Genomic DNA, 21,128 nt, shown 5'->3' with positions numbered 1-21,128 from the left:
AAGGATAAAATCTTGGTCCCAGAGGATTGCTGTACTGGAACTCTGCCATGACCACAAATTGGCTGGGCATTTTGGTGTGTTGAAAACAACAGAACTGGTACAGTGTACTTTTTGGTGGCCCCAGCTGGTAAGCGACTGCAAGAGCTTTGTGGAGTCCTGTATTACCTGCGCTCGGAGCAAGAGCAGCCGAATGAAGGCCTGGCGGCTATTAAGGCCCTTACCAGTGCCAGAAAGGCCATGAAAAATGATTGCGATGGACTTCATCGTTGAGCTCCCGTTGGCAGAAGGCTACTCCACCATCTTCGTCATTGCAGACAGACTGTCCAAGATGGCCCACTTTCTACCCAAGAAGGGTACCCCATAAGTCCTGGAAACCGCAAAAATATTCATTAAGGAAATTATACGCCTCCACGGAGTTCCCTCAAGTATAGTATCCGATCGTGGGGTTCAGTTTACCTCCAGATTCTGGAAAGCTCTCTGTAGGTCTCTAGAGATAGAATTGGCATTCTCTTCGGCCTACCATCCCCAGACGAATGGGCAGACAGAGAGAACTAATCAGTCGCTGGAACAGTACCTTCGTTGCTTTTCTGCCTTCTCACAAGATGACTGGGTCTCTCTCCTGCCTATTGCCGAGTTTGCCTACAACAACTCTGTGCATTCGGCCATCAAACAGACACCGTTTTTTGCAAACTACGGGTTTCACCCATCCTTTTTAACCAGTTCCTTACCTGAATGTGCGATTCCCGCGGTTTCTGAAACTATGAACTTCTTCATCAACAACAACAAACTATTGCAAGAAACAATGGCTAAGACCCAGGAATACAACAAAAAAATGTATGACAGGAAGAAGCGAGGACAACTGTTGCTAGAACCTGGCAATCTGGTCTGACTGTCTACCAGTAACTTAAGGATGGCTTGTCCTTCAAGAAAATTAGGTCCCAGGTTCATGGGGCCCTTTTCAGTCAAGAGAAAAATCAATGATGTGGCCTATGAGCTGGACTTACCTAATTCATTGAAAATCCATCCGGTTTTTCACGTATCCCTACTTAAACCCGTTATCCCCAACTCTTTTTCGGGTCGCAATACTGGCCCGCCTGAACCCGTAATTATCGACAACGAGGAGGAGTTTGAGGTGGGGGCAATTTTGGATTGTAGGAAGAGACGCAACCAAATCCAGTACTTGATCAAGTGGAGGGGGTATGGACCAGAAGACAATTCTTGGGAACCGGAGGCCAACTTGCACGCTGAAGAACTCTTAAGGGATTTTCAGAGTACCCATGTGGACAGGTTAGCCCGGCTGGGCATCCGGAGGCTGCCCTTAAGGAGGGGGCACTGTCAGAGAGGATCTCGGTTCAGGACACTTGCTGGGCACTCTGGGCGCATGCGCGGTGTTTGGCGCCGGTTGCCCTATTTAGGTTGCTGGGATGCTGTGCTCGGTGCTGTCCGATCATCAGCTTCCTGTTCCTGTGCTTCCTGTTTCCTGTGTACTGTTTGATCTCTCTGTGACCCGGCTTGTTTACTGGACTCTGCTCTGCTATCCGCCTGCATCTGACCCGGCCTGCCTCCGACTTTGTACCTGCCTGACTCCTCTGTACCTTGCCGACCGCCTGCTGCCAAACCTGCTTGTGACCTGGACTTTGTATCTGCCTGCTCCTGCTCTGCACCTGTAGCTGACCTGCAGCCTACCTATCATCTCCTGCCAGCTTGCATCAGGACTCTGGGCCTCATCCCTGCTAACCACCCGCAAAGGCTCTCATACCATTCTGTGCTCCCGTGCCTTCTGTGTGCTCTATCAGGGGCCGGGAACCAGATACGTATGGGAGGCCATCCTCTGCTATATCGGGTTCGTCAGTCTGATACGGGTAAGTCTGACAGCATGGCTGTCGTCCCAGAAGGATGCCTCTTCTAAAAATGATGCACAAGAAAGCCTGCAAACATTTTGCTGAAAACAAGCAGACTAAGGACATGGATTACTGGAACCATGTCCTGTGGTCTGATGAGACCAAGATAAACTTATTTGGTTCAGCTGGTGTCAAGTGTTTGTGGCAGCAATCAGGTGAGGAGTACAAAGACAAGTGTGTCTTGCCTACAGTCAAGCATGGTGGTGGGAGTGTAATGGTCTGGGGATGCATTAGTGCTGACGGCACAGGGGAGCCATAGTTCATTGAGGGATCCATGAATGCCAACATGTACTGTGACATACTGAAGCAGAGCAAGATCCCCTCCCTTCAGGGACTGGGCCGCAGAGCAGTATTCCAACATGATAGCTACCCCAAACACACCTCCAAGACGACCACTGCCTTGCTAAAGAAGCTAAGGGTAAAGGTGATGGACTGGCCAAGCATGTCTCCAGACCTAAACCCTATTGAGCATCCTCAAACAGAAGGTGGAAGAGCGCAAGGTATCTAACATCCACCAGCTCTGTGATGTCGTCATGGAGGAGTGGAAGAAGACTCCAATGGCAACCTGTGAAGCTCTGATGAACTCCATGCCCAAGAGGATTAAGGCAGTGCTGGAAAATAGTGGTGGCCACACAAAATATTGCCATTGGGTCACTTTTAGGGGCGGCTGAAGGGGTGCACCCCCGTTGCTTTCCAGTTGATTCCACATTTACCGAAGTTGTCAGTAAGAAACATTTCGATCCATTTGTTAGTTTGGCAGGTGGTCAAGTGAGGGCAAGATCTCACAACACGACGACCCAACGCGACCTCCGACATCACATCGGTTCTCGGGCAGATAGACCAGAATTTTTTTTTTTTTAAAGTCAAAATGTCTTTTTGACCCCCGATCTCTCAATAAAGAGGACCTGTCATGCTTATTTCTATTACAAGGGATGTGTACAGTCCTTGTAATAGGAATAAAGGTGATATAAATAAAAATAAAAGGGACAGTGTAAAAATAAAAACTAAACGAAAAAAAATTTTAAGCGCCCCATCCCTCACATACGTAACACAAGTCGCGCCCGCATATTTAAATGGTGTTCAAACCACACGTGAGGTATCGCGCGATCGTTATAGCGAGAGCAATTATCCTACCACTAGCCCTTCTCTGTAACTCAAAACAGATAACCTGTAAACAGTTTTAAAGCTTCTCCTATGGAGATTTTTAAGTACTGTCATTTGTCACCATTCCACGAGTGTGCGCAATGTTAAAGCATGACATGTTAGGTATCTATTTACTCAGTGTAACATCATCCTTCACATTATACAAAAAACTGGGCTAACTTTAGTGTTTTTGGTTTTTTTCTATTCAAAAAAGTGCATTTCCCCCAATAAATTGCGTTTGAAAGACCACTGTGCAAATACAGTGTGACATATATTGCAACAATCGCCATTTTTTAATCTCTAGGGTCTTTGCTAAAAAAAATATATATAATGTTTGGGGGCTTGAAGTAATTTTCTAGCAAAAAATACTCATTGAGACTTGTAAACAGAAAGTTTCAGAAAAGGCCGGCTCAGCAACTGATTAAAGTATGCACTAGTGTGAAGCAACCACATGCATTGTGTGCTTGCAGGGTACCCCTATTCAATTGAATGGGTTGCGTTCAGCAGGCAGTACTACTGCTGAAGAGCTGAACCTCCCCCCCCAAATTTTTTTTTATCTACGGCCCTGTTTTACAGTGATGCCTGAAAGACTAGGACATTACCCTTCCCCTAGGCACTTTGATCAGAAGCCAGAAAAGGTAAGCGTATTTTCTAACTTTTCTCCATGTGTTTTTTTCACAAGTGTAATGCAGGAGTGGCCAGTATGTATTTCAGTACACATTTTAGTACAGTACAGTATGCAGATAAGTGCAAAGCCCTCTTCACAGCGAGCCTGTGCCCAGCTCATCCACATATACATATTCTTAGCTTTAAAATTAGCCCTCATTTATATCTGTATCTATAAGCATTATGGAGAAATTTATTTTTAAATCACATAACAGAGGCATTAAAATCTTTGCTTTTTTCCTATGAGAACAGAGCTTGGCTGGTGTTTTTAAGCTGCTAGAAACCACCTAAACTCCAATATTAGAGTCTTTATTGTGATATTTGAAGTTCAATAACTTCCCAAAAACAAGCCCTCACTCACCTCTATAGCTGCTTTAAATGTGAACGTTTAAGGTTTGTTAATAATATGTAAATAGTGTAATGTTCATAGTCTCAGAACATGCATTTAAGTTTTCCGATATACAGTGGGGACGGAAAGTATTCAGACCCCCTTAAATTTTTCACTCTTTGTTATATTGCAGTCATTTGCTAAAATCATTTAAGTTAATTTTTTTCCTCATTAATGTACACACAGCATCCCATAGTGACAGAAAAACACAGAATTGTTGACATTTTTGCAGATTTATTAAAAAAGAGAAAACTGAAATATCACGTGGTCCTAAGTATTCAGACCCTTTGCTGTGACACCCATATATTTAACTCAGGTGCTGTCCATATCTTCTGATCATCCTTGAGATGGTTCTACACCTTCATTTGAGTCCAGCTGTGTATGATTATACTGATTGGACTTGATTAGGAAAGCCACACACCTGTCTATATAAGACCTTACAGCTCACAGTGCATGTTAAAGCAAATGAGAATCATGAGGTCAAAGGAACTGCCTGAAGAGCACAGAGACAGAATTGTGGCAAGGCACAGATCTGGCCAAGGTTACAAAAAAATTTCTGCTGCACTTAAGGTTCCTAAGAGCACAGTGGCCTCCGTAATCCTTAAATGGAAGACATTTGGGATGACCAGAACCCTTCCTAGAGCTGGCCGTCTGGCCAAACTGAGCTATTGGGGGAGAAGAGCCTTGGTGAGAGAGGTAAGAAGAACTCCGTGACTGTTCTTGAATGGCCCAGCCAGAGCCCTGACTTAAACCCAATTGAGCATCTCTGGAGAGACCTAAAAATGGCTGTCCACCAACGTTTACCATCCAACCTGACAGAACTGGAGAGGATCTGCAAGGAGGAATGGCAGAGGATCCCCAAATCCAGGTGTGAAAAACTTGTTGCATCTTTCCCAAAAAGACTCATGGCTGTATTAGATCAAAAGGTTGCTTCTACTAAATACTGAGCAAAGGGTCTGAATACTTAGGACCATGTGATATTTCAGTTTTTCTTTTTTAATAAATCTGCAAAAATGTCAACAATTCTGTGTTTTTCTGTCAATATGGGGTGCTGTGTGTACATGAATGAGGAAAAAAAATGAACTTAAATGATTTTAGCAAATGGCTACAATATAACAAAGAGTGAAAAATTTAAGGGGGACTGAATACTTTCCGTCCCCACTGTATACCTGCAAATAGGCAATGTCAGAGGCTTCTTAAAAATAATTTAGGTTGGCGGTGATCTGTCAGACCAGATTTGTAGCCAGTATTACTAGGATTATGCATTCTTTTCATACATTAACAAAATATGCTTACCATACCGAAGAATGGTACATACAATGGCTATAGAAAAGAATCACCCACCTTTAAAATAATTACATTTTGTTGCTTTGCAGTCTGAAATGAAGACAAACTGTTTTTGTTTTATCCATCTGTATTTACTTATAACATCCAAGTTCACCAACATGTCTGTCAGAAAAAAAAAAATTCAAAAATAGAATCACTGTGTTGGAAAAAGGATCACCCCCCCTTCTAAAAATGATCTGTAAAAACAATCAGTTGTAGCTAATCACCTTCTCAATGGCACACAAAGCCATTTGACTTCGAACTTTGATCAGCTGCAGTCATTTTGATTAGCTCAGCGTGCAAAGAGCTTTCCTGTAGCATTTCAGTGCCTGGTAGTGCAACAGAAGCAAACAAACAACTATGGGTGGCAAGCCATCCAGCATAAGCCATTTCCAGCATAAAGTTGTGGACAGGCACAAGTTAGGAGATGGATACAAAAAAATTCAAAGGCTTTATCAATGCCTAGAAGCACAGTGATGTCCATTATTAAGAAGTTGATTTCCCTATTGGAGATAAGAAACCAATTGTCCAATAAAGGATTTATTATGGGTGAATTGTTTGACAAGTTATGGCAAGAAATGAAAAAAATTAGGGAAGTAAAAGACTATACGGTGTACACCCCCATATGGAATAATAGTAGCTATGTGGAACTGATGGAAATTGGAAGGGTTTCAGATATGGAGGCTCAAGGGACTAAGGTATATGACACAACTATTCCAGGATGAAGGGATAAAAATCTTTATTGAACTAAGAGATAAATATAATATTCCAAACCAAAGATTCTTTACATTTTTACAGCTTAGGCATGCAGTACAAGCACAGGGCCGACTGACGGAAATTAAATTTAACAAATCAGAGGTTATAGCCTTGTTGGAAAAGACAGAAAAAAAAGGGTCTGATCTCACAAATTCATAACATACTATATGATAAATTTAAAGGAACAGTGGATATACAAGCAAGATCAGTATGGTCTTGTGATATAGGGCCAATCTCAGATGAACAATGGGTATTGGCACTGATACCCCAGTCATCCCTATCCCCAACACCAAATCTAACACAATTATTTATACTACACAGGGCTTACTACACACCAGAGGAACTATTTAAATGGAAACGTAAAGATACAGCTCAATGCCCCAGATGTAAAGGGAGCCCTGCTAACCTGATTCATATGTTATGGAGATGCCCCAAACTCCATCGCTACTGGAATGAAGTGGTATTTATGATTAATAGTGCTTTTTGGGACCGGGTTGTCTCCAGAACCAGGAGGATGCCTTTTGGGTATCCTGGACGAATGGGGAATCCCGAGGAAATATAGGATATCAATAACCAGGATCCTATTTCAGGCTCGTAAGCTTATAGCGCAAAAGTGGACATCACCATGCCCACCTACAATAGCAGAATGGAAGACACAAATAAGGGAAACCTTAGTCAAGGAAAAATGTATATATTTTTTCATAGAGGCTGCCCAGAGAATTTTGAAAGGATATGGAGAAGATGGCCCAACACTTTGGATGTGTAACCTGATGGGAGAATGAAGGGGGGGGGGGGGGGAGAGGGGGAGCGCGGGTGCCAAGGGTTTTTTTTTTTCTTACCCCATCTCATCACATGCCAGGGGTGTATGTTGGGTTTATGTTGTTTGTTGTTCTTGTCGTTTTCATTTTGTATGAAAAAGTGATAATAAAAATGAACTGATTAAAAAACAAAGAAGTGGAAGATATTTCGTACAACAGGACGTCGCTCCAAACTAGATGAAAGAGCCAGGAGAAAACCGATGAGAGATGCTAACAAGAGGCCTACAACAACTCTGAAGCAGTTGAAGGAATTTATAACAAAGGGTGGTCATTTTGTGCATGTGACAACAATATCACAAATTCTCCACAAATGTGGCTTGTATGGGAGGGTTGCAAGAAAAAAGCCACTCCACAAGCAGTCACGACTGAGCTTTGCCAAAAATGCACCTTGAAGATTCTGAGCTGGAAAAAAGTATTATGGTCAGATGAGACTAAAACTTAATTATTTGCCCCCAACATCAAACGATATGTCTGGCGGAAATCCAATACAGCTCACCATCCAAATAACACCATTACTACAGTAAAGCATGGAGGTAGTAATATCCTATTATGGGAGTGTTTCTCTGCAGCAAGCCCTTAAGCACTCGTCAGGATAGAAGAAAAAAAATGGATGGGGCAAAATACCATCAAATTCTTGAGGAAAATCTGCCAGAAAATTGTCAATGGGAAGAAGGTTTACCTTCCAACATAACTATGACCCAAAGAACACACAACCACACAATGGTTGAAGGAGAAAAAGGCGAATGCATGGCCTAGTCAGAGCCAAAACTTAAACCTCATTGAAAATCTGTGGAATGACTTGAATACTGCAGTCCACAAACAGTTGCCATCAAATTTAACTGAACTTGAGCAGTTCTGCAAAGAAGAGTGGGCAAATGTTGCAAAGTCCAGATGTGCAAAGCTAGTTTCAACAGACTAAAGGCTGTAATTAAAGCAAAAGATGGTTCAACAAAATATTGACACAAGGGGTAAACCTTTTTCCAACTCATTGATTTTGTTATTGAATTTTTTTTTTCTGAAATAGTTACATAGTTAGTCTGGCTGAAAAAAGACACAAGTACTTCTAGTTCTACCAATTGACATATTGATGTTATATCTTTCACTTGGATGTTATAAGTTGCACTAAGTAAATACAGCTGGATAAAACAAAAACCGTGCCTGTCCTAATTTCAGACTGCAAAGCAACAACATGTGATTATTTTAAAGGGGGGGTAATTCTTTTCTATACCCACTGTATATAGCAACAGTAAATCCTTGAAACAGGTTATATTTGAAACTGCTATCACTCATATTTGTTACCACAAACTATCACTATGACCCTCCCTTAAGACATGCTTCATTGCAATGAGTTCACCCTTAATCAACCCCAACTTTGATTGTTTGCTTTTGTGGTGTTAGCAAAATATAAAACAATTAAATATAAATGAAAGGTAAATAAATTACTGTATATCAGTCATTTGTGTTCATGAAAGTCTCAGTTAGTTGAAAAGTATAATGATTGTACATGTTTTTTTTTTTTGTTTTTTTGTTTTTGTTTTTTTTTTTTAGAAAAAACAGTCATTTTTTGTTAATCACGTGTGTACTGACAATCCAAATGTGATATGGTTTCTTGTATACAGGTTTAAAAATGCTCCTTTCTAGGGATCAGCTGCAATTAAGATCATACCTCATGTTGTTTCTTGCAGATTTTTAAAATGTCATTTGTTGAAGATGCCTAAATAAAAGCAAAAAGAGAAGCTGATATTTTGCAGCATACTAATAAAATTACACATAAAATTACAAACACTATCTAACTGCAATTTTAGAGAAAGGATATTTATCACAAGTGATATTTAAACTTTCAGTTTATGTATACATATCCAAAAACTAATCATAAAACAATCCAGATTTTATGTACTGCATTAAAGAGGAAGTAAACTTTTTTTTTTCTTCCCTGCAGTAAAGTAAAGGCATAATGTGCTAGTATGCATCACATACTAGCACATTATTTAACACTTACCTGCAAACAAAGCCCGTGTCGTCCCCGCTGGAGGCAGCATCAATCTTCGCTCATCTTCCTTCCGGGGCCCGTCTTCCTTCCGGCTCTGTGACTGGCCAGAGCCGCGTCACGGGGTCGGCCGTTCCTTCAGAGCGCATGCGCTGATGACATCATTGGCGCAGTATACAGTAAATATCTCCTAGACGGCGCAGGTTTAGGAGATATTTACAGTACCTACCTATAGGTATTTATTACTTATTCTAGGCTTACCTATAGGCACAAAGTATACAGGAATGTTTACTTCCTCTTTAACTATGGGTTAATTTATTTCTACAAATAGATGAAAATTCATTGCTACTCCGATGACTACAAAAAAAGCAAAATAATATAAAAATATTGATTATCTATTGTTTTATGGAAGTAGATCTAAAGAAGTAATGGGTTAACAACTCACAGCTGTTCTGCAGGAACAGTAAATTAAGCCTTGAAAGTTTATGCTAACAATTCTTATAGGTGTCCCAGCGTTGATTACTTACAAGCTCTGCGTCTGTATAAAAGCAGTATTGAAATAGACTGTATTACTAGTCCCTCTTAAGCAATATTTGGACAGTATTGTACTGCAGGAAGTAGTATATTTCTCTCAAAATGGTGAAAAAAAGAAACATTAACAAAGGCAGACAGACAGACCATTATAACCCTTAAAAGTGTAGGTCTTTCCTTTAGAGAAACTTCAAAGAAAGCCAAGGTGTTAGTGAGTACAGGTTTCTACACCATCAAAAGGCACTTGGAAACTGGAGGAAACTCTGGCAGGCGAAGGTCTGGTCATCAGGATCGCAGCTCATCTCAGTTTCATAAATGCACACCATAGTCTGAAAAAAATATCCTCTTGTATCTTCAGTATGTCACAGTACATGTTGGCATTCATGGTTCCCTCAATGCTCCCCAGTGCCGGCAGCATTCATGCAGCCCCAGACCATGACACTCCCACCACCATACTTGACTGTAGGCAAGACACATTTGTCTTTGTACTCCTCACCTGGTTCCCGCCACACATAATTGACACCATCTGAACCAAATAAATTTATCTTGGTCTCATCAGACCACAGGACATGATTCCAGTAATCCATGTCCTTAGTCTGCTTGTCTTCAGCAAACTGTTTGCGGGCTTTCTTGTGCATCACCTTTAGAAGAGGCTTCCTTCTGGGACTAATTTTATGCAGTGTGCGGCGTATGGTCTGAGCACTGATAGGCTGACCCCCCACCCCTTCAACCTCTGCAGCAATGCTGGCAGCACTCATACATCTATTTCCCAAAGACAACCTCTGGATATGACGCTGAGCATGTGCACTCAACTTCTTTGGTCAACCAAGGCGAGGCCTGTTCTGAGTGGAACCTGTCCTGTTAACCTGCTGTATGGTCTTGGCTACCATGCTGCAGCTCAGTTTCAGGTTCTTGGCAATCTTCTTATAGCCTAGGTCATCTTTATGTAGAGGAACAATTCTTTTTTTCAGATCCTCAGAGAGTTCTTTACCATGAGGTGCCATGCTGAATTTCCAGTGACCAGTATGAGAGAGTGAGAGAAATAACACCAATTTTAACACACCTGCTCCCGAGTCACATGACACCGGGAAGGGAAAACGGCTAATTGGGCCCAATTTGGACATTTTCATTTAGGGGTGTACTCACTTTTTTCCAGCAATTTAGACATGAATGGCTGTGTTTTGAGTTATTTTGAGGGGACAGCAAATTTACACTGTAATACAAGCTATACACTCACTACTTTACATTGTAGCAAAGTGTCATTTCTTCAGTATTGTCACATTAAAAGATATAATAAAATATTTACAAAAATGTGAGGGGTGTACTCACTTTTGTGAGATACTGTATACATGCACATACAAATACCTATGGTCCGTGTAATCCTGTTCACAACAGCAGGAACTGCTGCACTGAGTTGGGGTGATCCCGGTGTTACCTCATGATTTGCTGATTGGGCGAGACTGCCCCCTATTTTTACGACTTGTGTGAATAAAAGTTCAAAGGTTCAGGGGCCTCCCCTAAAAAGGAGAAACCCCCATGTGAAGTGTTTAATACTGTGTTGTAGGAGGTAAACAGTAAAGAAATGTGTCAGATGTGTGAACCTGCAGGAGCTGACCTATATCCCCTGAAGGTGGTTGCAGGATTGGAGGCAGAGAGTTCTCCCTCTGAGCCTGACTTGTCATATCTTGGGGGCTCCCGAGATGATTTCCTTGGTGCTCAAAGGAACGACTCCGCTTTGATCCCTGCTGGGGAACAAGTCACACCGCTGAGTGGGGAGTCACAGCATCCAGGGGAAGAGATGCACTCCCCCCCAAATTTCTGCGAATCATACTCTGTGCTACAGGGTAGCCATGAGTCGCAAAGTGTTTAAACGTGAGCACAAACCATTAGTGAGGACCCAGAGGGGGGTTGCCATCCAGTCTGCCAGGGTCCGAGAGTCTAAACCTGGGGATCAAGTGCTGGTGGTTGGGCCTACTGTGGAGAGCAGGTGGGACAGGAACCCTCTGAAATAGTAGAAAAGGTCAGCACTGTTCTCAGTGGTAATGAGGGTAGAATCTGCGTTGGCGACTTTTTACCGCTGATGCTACAGGACGACCACATTGAGGACCGCTTGGCTGAGTTTGAAAACATGGCATCGTTTAAAAGGTGGCCCAAAAAACGCTGGGCTGAATTAGTGCAACCGCTCCTTGCAGAGCAGCACCAGGCCCTGTACCGTCTAATGGGACCGGATAGAAATAACTATGATAGGTTTACAGCAGCAATCTGGTCTAGAGATGCTGTGCATTCAGAGTAGGAAGGGGGCATAGACCTGGGAGCATACATTGGAAAAAGGATGCTCTTTCCCAGGCCTATGGCCATCGTGGTATAAATTGTCCAACCCTGGGCCTGGAACGAAGGGGGGGGGGAATATGTGGAGAGTCAATAGCTGCAGATTACCGGATGGGCACCGAGGACTGGAACTCCGTGTTGCTGGAACAGCAGGCTGAGTCATGGTCGGTACAAAAGCCAGGAGGTCATCAACAGCCGAGCAGAGCAGGTACTGGACAGGATCAAAGACAGGTACAGGCCAGGTTCGGTACACAGTCGGGCAGCGCAGTACAGGAGCATGAAGCAGGGACAAGGTCAAAACACAAGCCAGGGTCACAGGAAGGCAGGCAGAAGTCCAAAAGGCGTCTCAGGTACAAGCCGGGTCAAACACAGGAACACAGGAACAGATCAGATTTAGGTAACAGGTACTAGCTGAAAGACCACTCAGCAAGGCTCATGTGTCAGCTTAAGTAAACTATTTGGCACCCAGACGTGCACGTGTGCGCGTGCGTTGGCGCGCGTCTGTTTACACACATTGGTGAGCCCGTGCTAGTGTGCAGGTGCGCATCTGTTAGCCAGACTATTCTTACATTGCCCCCCCCCCCCCCCCCCAATGGGCAACCTCCGGATGCCCATCTGTAATATCTGTAATTTCTTTTCAGGGTGAGCCTGGAAAAAGCCTGTATCAACCTCTTGGCATGTAAATTCGACTCTGGGTCCCAAGAGTTGTCTTCAGGTCTGTAACCTTTCCATTTAATCAAAAACTGAATTATATTTCTTCTCCTTCTACAGTCCATAATGGCTTCCACTTCATACTCCTCATTACCATTGACTAAAGTAGGTGCAGGTGGATCCGACTCACGACCAGGAAAAGGATCTAACCTTGCATTCTTCAGTAACGAGACATGGAAGACTGGAGGGATCTTGTAATTCTCCGGGAGTGACAGTTCGTAGGCTGCAGGGTTGATCTGTCTTTTGACAGGGAAGGGACCAATAAATCTTGGTCCGAGTTTCTTAGATGAACAGGATAATTTTAAGTTGGCAGTGGATAACCAGACCTTGTCTCCGATCTGGAGTTTTAGGTCCCCTCTTCTTTTCTTGCCAAAAAAATTTTTATTGTCCTGCTGTGCCTTGGAGATGTTCCTTTGTAAAACTTTATTGTTCAAATGAAGGAAGTTTAATCTTTCCTGGACTGCAGGGACCAAGGAGTCGGGTAAGATGTCAGGTAGGAAAGTTGGAAAGTATCCATAGTTTGCAAAAAACGGGGCTTGTCCCGTAGCTAAATGAACCGCATCGTTGTATGCAAACTCTGCTAGGGGTAACAGTGATGCCCAATCATCCTGGGCAAAGGATGAGAAACACCGGAGATATTGTTCCAGAGTCTGGTTTGTACCTTCAGTTTGGCCATTGGTCTGGGGGTGGTATGCTGAGGAGAAATAAGTTTCAATTTTCAACATCTTACAGAGCTCTTTCCAAAATCTGGAAGTAAATTGCACCCCCCGATCTGAGGTGATGCTGCTGGGTACCCCATGGAGTCTGACTACCTCCCTGATAAAGGTGCAGGCAGTCTCTGTTGCTGATGGAGTTCCTATTAAAGGAATAAAATGGGCCATCTTAGTCAGTCTGTCCACAATCACAAAAATGGTGGTGAATTTTTCAGATGGCGGAAGTTCCACAATGAAGTCCATATTAATCATCTCCCAGGGCCTCTTGGGAATGGGCAGTGGTCTTAGCAGACCCCAGGATTTGACTTAATTGTTCTTGTTCCGGTCACAGACTCCACAGGTGTTCACATAGTTCTTACAGTCGAGTCTTAAGCCCGGCCACCAAAAGGACCGTTGCACAAGTTCCACTGTCTTGGTTACCCCAAAATGTCCTGCTAGAGGGTGGTCATGACAGAGACTCAGGATCTTGGGGCGCAGACTCAGGGGTATGAACACTTTTCTATTGTGTAAAAATAGACCTTCTTGTTCCTGAAAACAGATGCCCGATGGCAAAATGTCCCTTGTGGATGCTTGCTTGAGCTGGGAAATCAGGTCTACTTGTAGTAATAGAAAACTTTGTGCCAGCAAGATTGTGTCTGCCTGGTGGGATTCTCCATCCTCTGGGTACATTCGTGATAGAGCGTCCAGCTTGCCATTCTTGGAGCCTGGCCTAAAAGTTATGTGGAAGGAGAAACGGGAAAAGAATAGCGCCCACCTGGCCTGCCGAGGTCTTAACCGCTTAGCTGTTCTAAGGTATTCAAGGTTCTTATGATCGGTAAAGATCAAAATTGGGTGGGCTGCTCCTTCCAGCAAATAACGCCATTCCTCCAGGGCTGTCTTTATGGCTAACAATTCACGATCACCAACATCATAGTTTCTCTCTGCGGGGCTAAGCTTCCTGGAGAAGAAAGCAATGGGGTGCAGTAGAGACTTCGCCCCCTGGCGCTGGGACAGGATGGCACCCACAGCATTCTCCGATGCATCTACCTCAAGAACATATGGTGATGCAGGGTCTGGATGTCGCAAGATGGGAGCTGAGGTAAACAGGCCTTTCACTTGGTCAAAAGCTGCTTGTGCAGCAGGTGTCCACTGGAAGCGAGTATTCTGTTTTGTCAGTTGGGTAATGGGTGTGATAATGGCGGAGAAATCCTTAATGAACTTGCGGTAGAACTTGGCAAACCCAATGAACCTCTGTGTACTCTGTCTGTCGGAGTGGGCCATTCTAGGATGGATTTGACCTTTTGGGGATCCATGGAGATGCCTGAGGTGGAGATGATTAGTCCCAGGAATTGGATAGTGTCTTTCTCAAATTCGCACTTCTCGGCCTTTGCATATAGTCCATGATTTCTTAACCGACTGAGAACCTTCTTTACATGTTCACGGTGTGCCGAGAGGGAATTGGAAAAGATGAGGATATCATCTAGATACACGATAAGGAACAGATCAAGGAAGTCTCTAAAAATGTCATTGACAAAATTCTGGAATGTTGCTGGGGCATTACATAGCCCAAAGAGCATAACAAATACTCATAATGTCCAAATCTAGTGCGGAAGACAGTTTTCCACTCATTCCCCTTGCGGATTCGTACGAGGTTGTACGCCCCTCGTAAGTCAAGTTTTGTGAAAACAACGGAAGTCTTGAAGCGTTGAAAAAGCTCCGGAACTAGAGGCAAAGGGTATCTGTTCTTGACAGTAACTTTATTCAATTCTCTGTAATCAACACAAGGACGCAGAGTGTGATCCTTTTTCTCTACGAAGAAGATTCCCGTGCCTGCGGGGGATGTGGAAGGCCGGATGAAGCCTTTTTCTAGATTCTCATCAATGTATTGGCGTAGTACCTCAAGTTCCAGTTCAGAGAGGGGAAAAATGCGCCCAAACGGAATTTCAGGTCCCGGCAACAGTTCAATAGGGCAGTTGTATGGGCGATGAGGGGGCAGAGTGTCTGCTCCTTGTTTAACAAAAACATCCAAAAACTCGTGATAAACTGCAGGAATGAGTTGTGACACAGGAGAGTCATTATGTACTGCCAGGAGAGGTGCAGATGTCATGGACATGGGATGAAGGCAGGACTGCTGGCAATAGGAAGAAGAAAAGGTAATTTTCCCAGTAACCCAGTCTATCAGCTGGTTGTGGGCCTGCAACCAGGGAATGCCCAAGATAACGGGAAACAAGCCTCTCTCTCAGTCTCCGACATCTGGCTGAGTGGTACTGTCACGTACCTTGTGGGGACTGAGCTGTAGAGAGGGCTTCTCTTGCACCTCCTGTCTAGCACCCCTGATAGAGATGACAGGGAGTGAAAGACATAAAGTGGCACAAGGGCCGATGTAGCAGGTGGCTCAGGACAGGTCTTGGCAGGAGCCCAATAGCTGCAGATTACCGGACGGGCACCAAGGACTGGAACTCCGTGTTGCTGGAAAAGCAGGCTGAGTCATGGTCGGTACAAAAGCCAGGAGGTCATAAACAGCCGAGCAGAGCAGGTACTGGAGCGTGAGACAGGATCAAAGACGGGGTACAGGCCAGGTTCAGTACACAGTCGGGCAGCACGATACAGGAGCATGAAGCAGGGACAAGGTCAAAACACAAGCTGGGGTCACAGGAAGGCAGGCAGAAGTCTAAAGGCGTCTCAGGTACAAGCCGGGTCAAACACAGGAACACAGGAACAGATCAGATTCAGGTAACAGGTACTAGCTGAAAGACCACTCAGCAAGGCTCATGTGTCAGTGTTCAGGTTAAGTAAACTATTTGGCGCCCAGACGTGCACGTGTGCACGCGCTCGTTGGCGCGCACCCGTGCGCGCGCGTCAGCGCACGCCAATACAAGCCCCTTTTACACACACTGGTGTGCCCGTGCTTGTGTGCAGGTGCGCATCTGTTAGCTAGACTTCTCTTACATATTCTCTGTAAATATATCACCATAAAACGGGGTGGGAATCTGTGTGCTGCCATGAAGATGCGTCAGCAAAGGAAAATTACGGAAAGGTGAGTATACAATTTTCCGTTTTTCTGATGCCTTCATGGCAGCACACACTGGGAAATAACTCGCCAGTCGGGTCGGCTGCAAGAAAATAATATTTATTCCTTATAATGCGGAAGAATTGGCTCTAACAACGGATCTACTGAAGTCTGCCATAGCCAAGTGAGCAGAGTCCACTCTATAGTGAGAGATGAAAGTGTGTCTGGAGGACCAAGTCGCTGCTTTGCAAATCGTCTCCGGTGAGACCCTGCAATATGCTGCCCAGGAGGTAGCCACTGCCCTTGTCGAGTGAGCCCTGATGCCTTCAGGAATTGCCAGATGGCGAATGGAGTATGCCTTCTTGATGGATTTGACTAACCAGGAGGCGATAGTACGTGAAGTAGCCGCTTGACCTCATCTGTTTCCATGGGGGATGACCATGAGGGCATCCGTTTTCCTAAAAGGAGTTTAGGAAACATCCAGAGGATGAGGTTCACCTTGATCATTAGTAAAGGATGGTAAGACAATGTCTTGGTTGTAGTGGAAGGAAGTTGCTACCTTCGGGGTGAAGTGGTCTGAAGGTCTTAGAACTACTTTATCAGGGAAGAATACCAAGTAAGGTTCCAATGCCATCAGTGCTTGGATTTCAGATACCCTCTTTGCTGATGTAATTGCAATGAGAAAAGACAATTTTAGAGTTAAGTCCCACAGTGAGATAGATTCAGATGGAGTAAAAGGAGGATTGGTGATGGCATCGAGGACTACTGAGAGATCCCATGATGGAAAAACTGGTTTCTTGGGAGGTTTGATTTTCAGACAGGCTCTCAGGAACTGGATTACCAGAGGATGTAATGCCCATCTAGTGCCTGTTTTGGTCGACAAAGCGGATATTTGTACCTTAAGGGTACTTGAACTTAAGCCTTTGTTGATTCCTGACTGGAGGAACTCTAAGATTTGAGAAGGTTCTGGAGCAATGGGGTCCCATCCCTTCTGCTGTGCCATGAAAAAGAACTTGCTCCAAATTCTTGTATAGGTGGTGTTGGTGGTATTCTTCCTGGCTTGCATCAGGGTTAATATTACTTCCTGAGAACAGCCTTGTTCCCTTAACCTAGCCCTTTCAACTTCCAGGCCCTCAGATGCAACTTCTCTGGAGCTGGGTGTAGAAATTGCCTTGAAATAGCAGATCCGGGGTTACCGGAAGAGGGATTGGAGGTTGAAGGCTGAGCTGCAATAGGGTCGTGAACCATGGTCTTCTCGGCCAAAGTGGGATTACTGCGATTACTGTGGCTGAGGATCTCCGGAGCCTGGACAGGAATCTTGCAATTAACGTGGTTAAAGGGAATATGTACCCCAACTTGAAGTTCCATGGGTGAATTAGACAATCTATTCTCTCGGCTGAAGGGAATGACGCTCTTGACAGAAACCTCCGACACTTTGTATTTGCAGGTGTGGCTGCTAAGTCGACCTCTGGCATTCCCCACGTTTCTGTAAGTAGTGAAAATGCCTGGAGGCTCAAGGACCATTCGTTGTTCGAGAGAGTCTCTCGACTCAGATAATCGGCTAACATGTTTTGTGCTGCAGGAACATATATTGCCTTTAAGTCTGTTAGGTGTGCCTGTGCCCATTCCAAGATAGGACGGACTTCAACCATCAGTGTGAGACTCTTGGTACCCCCCTGCTTCTGGATATAGGACACTGCCACCTTGTTGTCCATCTGGATAAGCACGTTCTTCCCTCTGAGGGCTGGTGTAAATGCCATGAGAGCCTGGAAATCTGCCCTGAGTTCCAGGATATTTGATACTATACCCTGGGCCTGGAACCGCCATTGGCCCTGCGCTGCCTGATCTTGAAAGTGAGCTCCCCAACCGCTCTGGCAGGCATCCAAAGTGACTATTACAGGGTCTGGAGGAACTATCAGCCTGTATCTTCTGAGGTTGGTCGAGTGTGTCCACCACCATACTGATTGTTTCATTGGTCTGGAAATGGTAATGGTCTGACGCATCGATACTCCATCCCACTGCCTTAGAAAGGAGTTTTGCAGGACTCTCAAGTGCCATTGTGACCACTGCACCATGGGTAGAGTTGCAGACATGGAGCCTAGCACACTCAAGCATGTTCTGGCTGGTAGATGCCTCGCTGACAGTAATCTCCGTATCTTCTGTATTAGAGGCTGGACCTTCTCCTGAGGGAGTTGTACCCTGTTCAATTTGGTGTTCAGATCCGCTCCCAGAAATACCATATTTTGCGTGAGTTGGAGACTGCTCTTTTTCCAAATGACTAGCCAACCAAAGTCCTGGAGAGTCGTGAGTAGGATCTTCCGATGACACAACAAAGTTTCTCGACTTTCTGCTAAGAGCAGGATGTCGTCCAAATAATGGTGGACTCGAAGACCCTTTTCCCTGAGGAATGCAATCAAGGGTAGGAGGACCTTGGTGAATATCCTGGGAGCCGACGAGAAGCCGAAAGGGAGGCCCTGGAATTGGAAGTGACATTTGTTGATGGCGAATCGGAGGAACTTTTGAAAGGCAGGATCACTGCCAGAATTATGGACTGAAGGCTCTCCATTTTGAAAGCCTCTATTTTGATGTTCCTGTTGAGATTTTTTTAAATCCAATACAGGGCGCAAGTCTCCGGTCTTCTTCTTTACCAAAAATAGGGGGGAATAGAAACCCCTCCCCTTTTGACCTGATGGAACTTCCAGAATTGCTCCTTTTTGCTTCAATTCTACTATATATTTTATTAGTAACTTCCTTTTGTTTAGTGAAGATGGCAGTCTGGTTGATTGGAAGTGATTTCCCGGGAGTCTGCCCATAAACTTCCATTTGTGTCCAAATCTGATTGTGGATAGAGTCCACAGATCCTTTATATGACTTGACCAGATCTGTATGAAGTTCTTGAGCCTGGCGCCCACCTGTGCTGGGTGGGCAGGCGAATCTTCAAAAGGACTTTTGCTGCTCCCCTGCCGGGGTCGGCTTGGACTTCTGCATCCTCAGGAAGGAAGGTCTTTTTCCAGTCCCTTCTAAACTCCCTACCGGGGCGATAGGATCTAGCTTCCTTGTATTTATCGGGAAGGTTACGTCTGTAGGACGGACCCTTTTGGGCCTTGGGTCTCCTGTCTGAGGGAATTAATCCCGACTTCCCTCCTGTTACCTTGGAGATAACGGCGTCCAATTTAGACCCGAACAGGTTTGAGCCATCGTATGGAATTCTGCACCAGTTTGTTTTAGATGTAGTATCGGCCATCCATGGTTTCAGCCACAGGGCCCTTCTTGCCATGACTGAGGCTAGCATTGATCTTGCTGAGGATCTTATAATATCGACTGAGGCTTCTGCCATGAAGTCGCCTGCCAACTTGATCTCCTGAAGAGAAGAGATTATTTTGTCCAATTCAGTGCTGTCCTGAAGGTCCTTCTCCACCCGGGTTGCCCAACCTGATATGGCTTTAGCCACTGCTGCTGTGGTAATTCCTGGCCTGCAAGCACCCCCAGCCGTGGAATATGCTTTTTTCAATTCCAGATCCAATTTCCGATCAAGAACATGGCGTGCGAGACGCATCAAGGAGGAGTCGACGACGGGGGCGTTCATCAATGAGCTGACTTTCGACTCTTTCAAAGAATACATCTTTGCCAGTCTGTTGGTGAGACTGGACCACTTATCAGATCTTTCCCACTCATCTTTAATTAGATCTTCCAGTTCACCTATAAAAGGGAAGTTTTCAGGATCTTTTCTTAAATTTGAGAAATATTTCCGAACTTTCTGCGGTTCTACTTTATCTTCTTCCCAGCCGATCGCTTCCTTAACTGATTTTGCAAAAGGCTCTACCAGGGAAAAATCAAAGCCTGCTGACATCTCCTGGTCCTCATCTCCTGAGGAAGAATCTGATGCCTGGGGTTGATGGACATCTGCTGCCGATGTGCTGGGAGTAGACCTATCCCTTAGTGGTGCCGCTGTCTCCCTTATGGATTCTCGTACAGATTCTCTTATGAGCTCCGTAGCCACTCTTGCGTCTAATTATTTTTCCTTTGTTGCCTCATTGAAGCAGGATTGGCAGGCTAGTTTATCTGGCAAGGCCGGCGCGCCACATACCCAGCAAGCGTTTGCTGCAGGACGGGTGTGGTGGCTCTGGCGGTGTGATGAAGGTGACCGTCTGCGGTGTGACCGACTATGACGGGAGCGCCTGCGGCGTGAGCGGCTGTGATGTGAGCGGCTATGTCTTTGGTGGCGGGAGGAAGATCTTGAACGACTTCTGCGGGACCTCCTGCTTGACGCATGACTTGATCTTCTTCCATGCCTTGAACTTGAGGCTCTTGACCTGGTAGGGCTGCCAAAAACGCAGCGTTAGTGGTCCGGCTCTATTTTTCTCTCTCCTTCAATACTTACCAATAACAGATGGCCTCTTACCTTGTTTGCTGATGGTGGTCTGGGCGGGCAGTGGGCTCCATAGCAATAGTGAGAGGAAGTCTGAAGAGGAATAGGAAAAAAAATTTTTTTTTTTTTATCTACTAAAAATTTTTTTTTTTTTTTTAAAAGGCTGAAGAGAGTCTGGAGAAGCTGATCCAACTTACCTGAGTTAGCTGAGTTAGTTTCTGGCAAAGCAGGGAAACATACAGCGAAATCCAAGTTTTTTTGATTAGCTCAGCAAAAACACAGAGAATGACTGTGTTTTTAAATTTGGCGCCGCCATCGCGGCAAAATGGGGCTACCGCGCAGAGCGTCCCGAATGCCTCGGCGCCATCTTGGAAAAGGGCATAACCTTTCCAAGGCAGTAACCTGTCTCTGGGCACTATAGAGAGCGTGCAGAGCGGAGGAGGAGCGTCGGCAGCCATGACGGTTCCACAGTGGTGGACAACAGGTGCCAGCAATCCCCTAA

General features: G+C 44.8%; 1 protein-coding gene across 4 annotated transcripts in view; it reads right to left on the bottom strand.

Moving 5' to 3' along the window:
* The window catches only part of RECK (reversion inducing cysteine rich protein with kazal motifs), a 1,099,858-nt gene that overhangs the window by 885,402 nt on the left and 193,328 nt on the right, over positions 1-21,128 (bottom strand). For all 4 annotated transcript variants that reach the window (XM_073630723.1, XM_073630721.1, XM_073630722.1 and 1 more), the window contains exon 6: positions 8,665-8,712. In XM_073630723.1, coding sequence (XP_073486824.1) covers positions 8,665-8,712 — 48 coding nt within the window. The remainder of the gene's footprint in view (positions 1-8,664; positions 8,713-21,128) is intronic.

Source organism: Aquarana catesbeiana, linkage group LG05, assembly GCF_042186555.1.
Source record: "Aquarana catesbeiana isolate 2022-GZ linkage group LG05, ASM4218655v1, whole genome shotgun sequence".
Taxonomy (NCBI): Eukaryota; Metazoa; Chordata; class Amphibia; order Anura; family Ranidae; genus Aquarana; species Aquarana catesbeiana.
The sequence above is the reverse complement of the archived record's forward strand: the minus strand, read 5'-3'. Positions and strand labels throughout refer to the sequence as shown.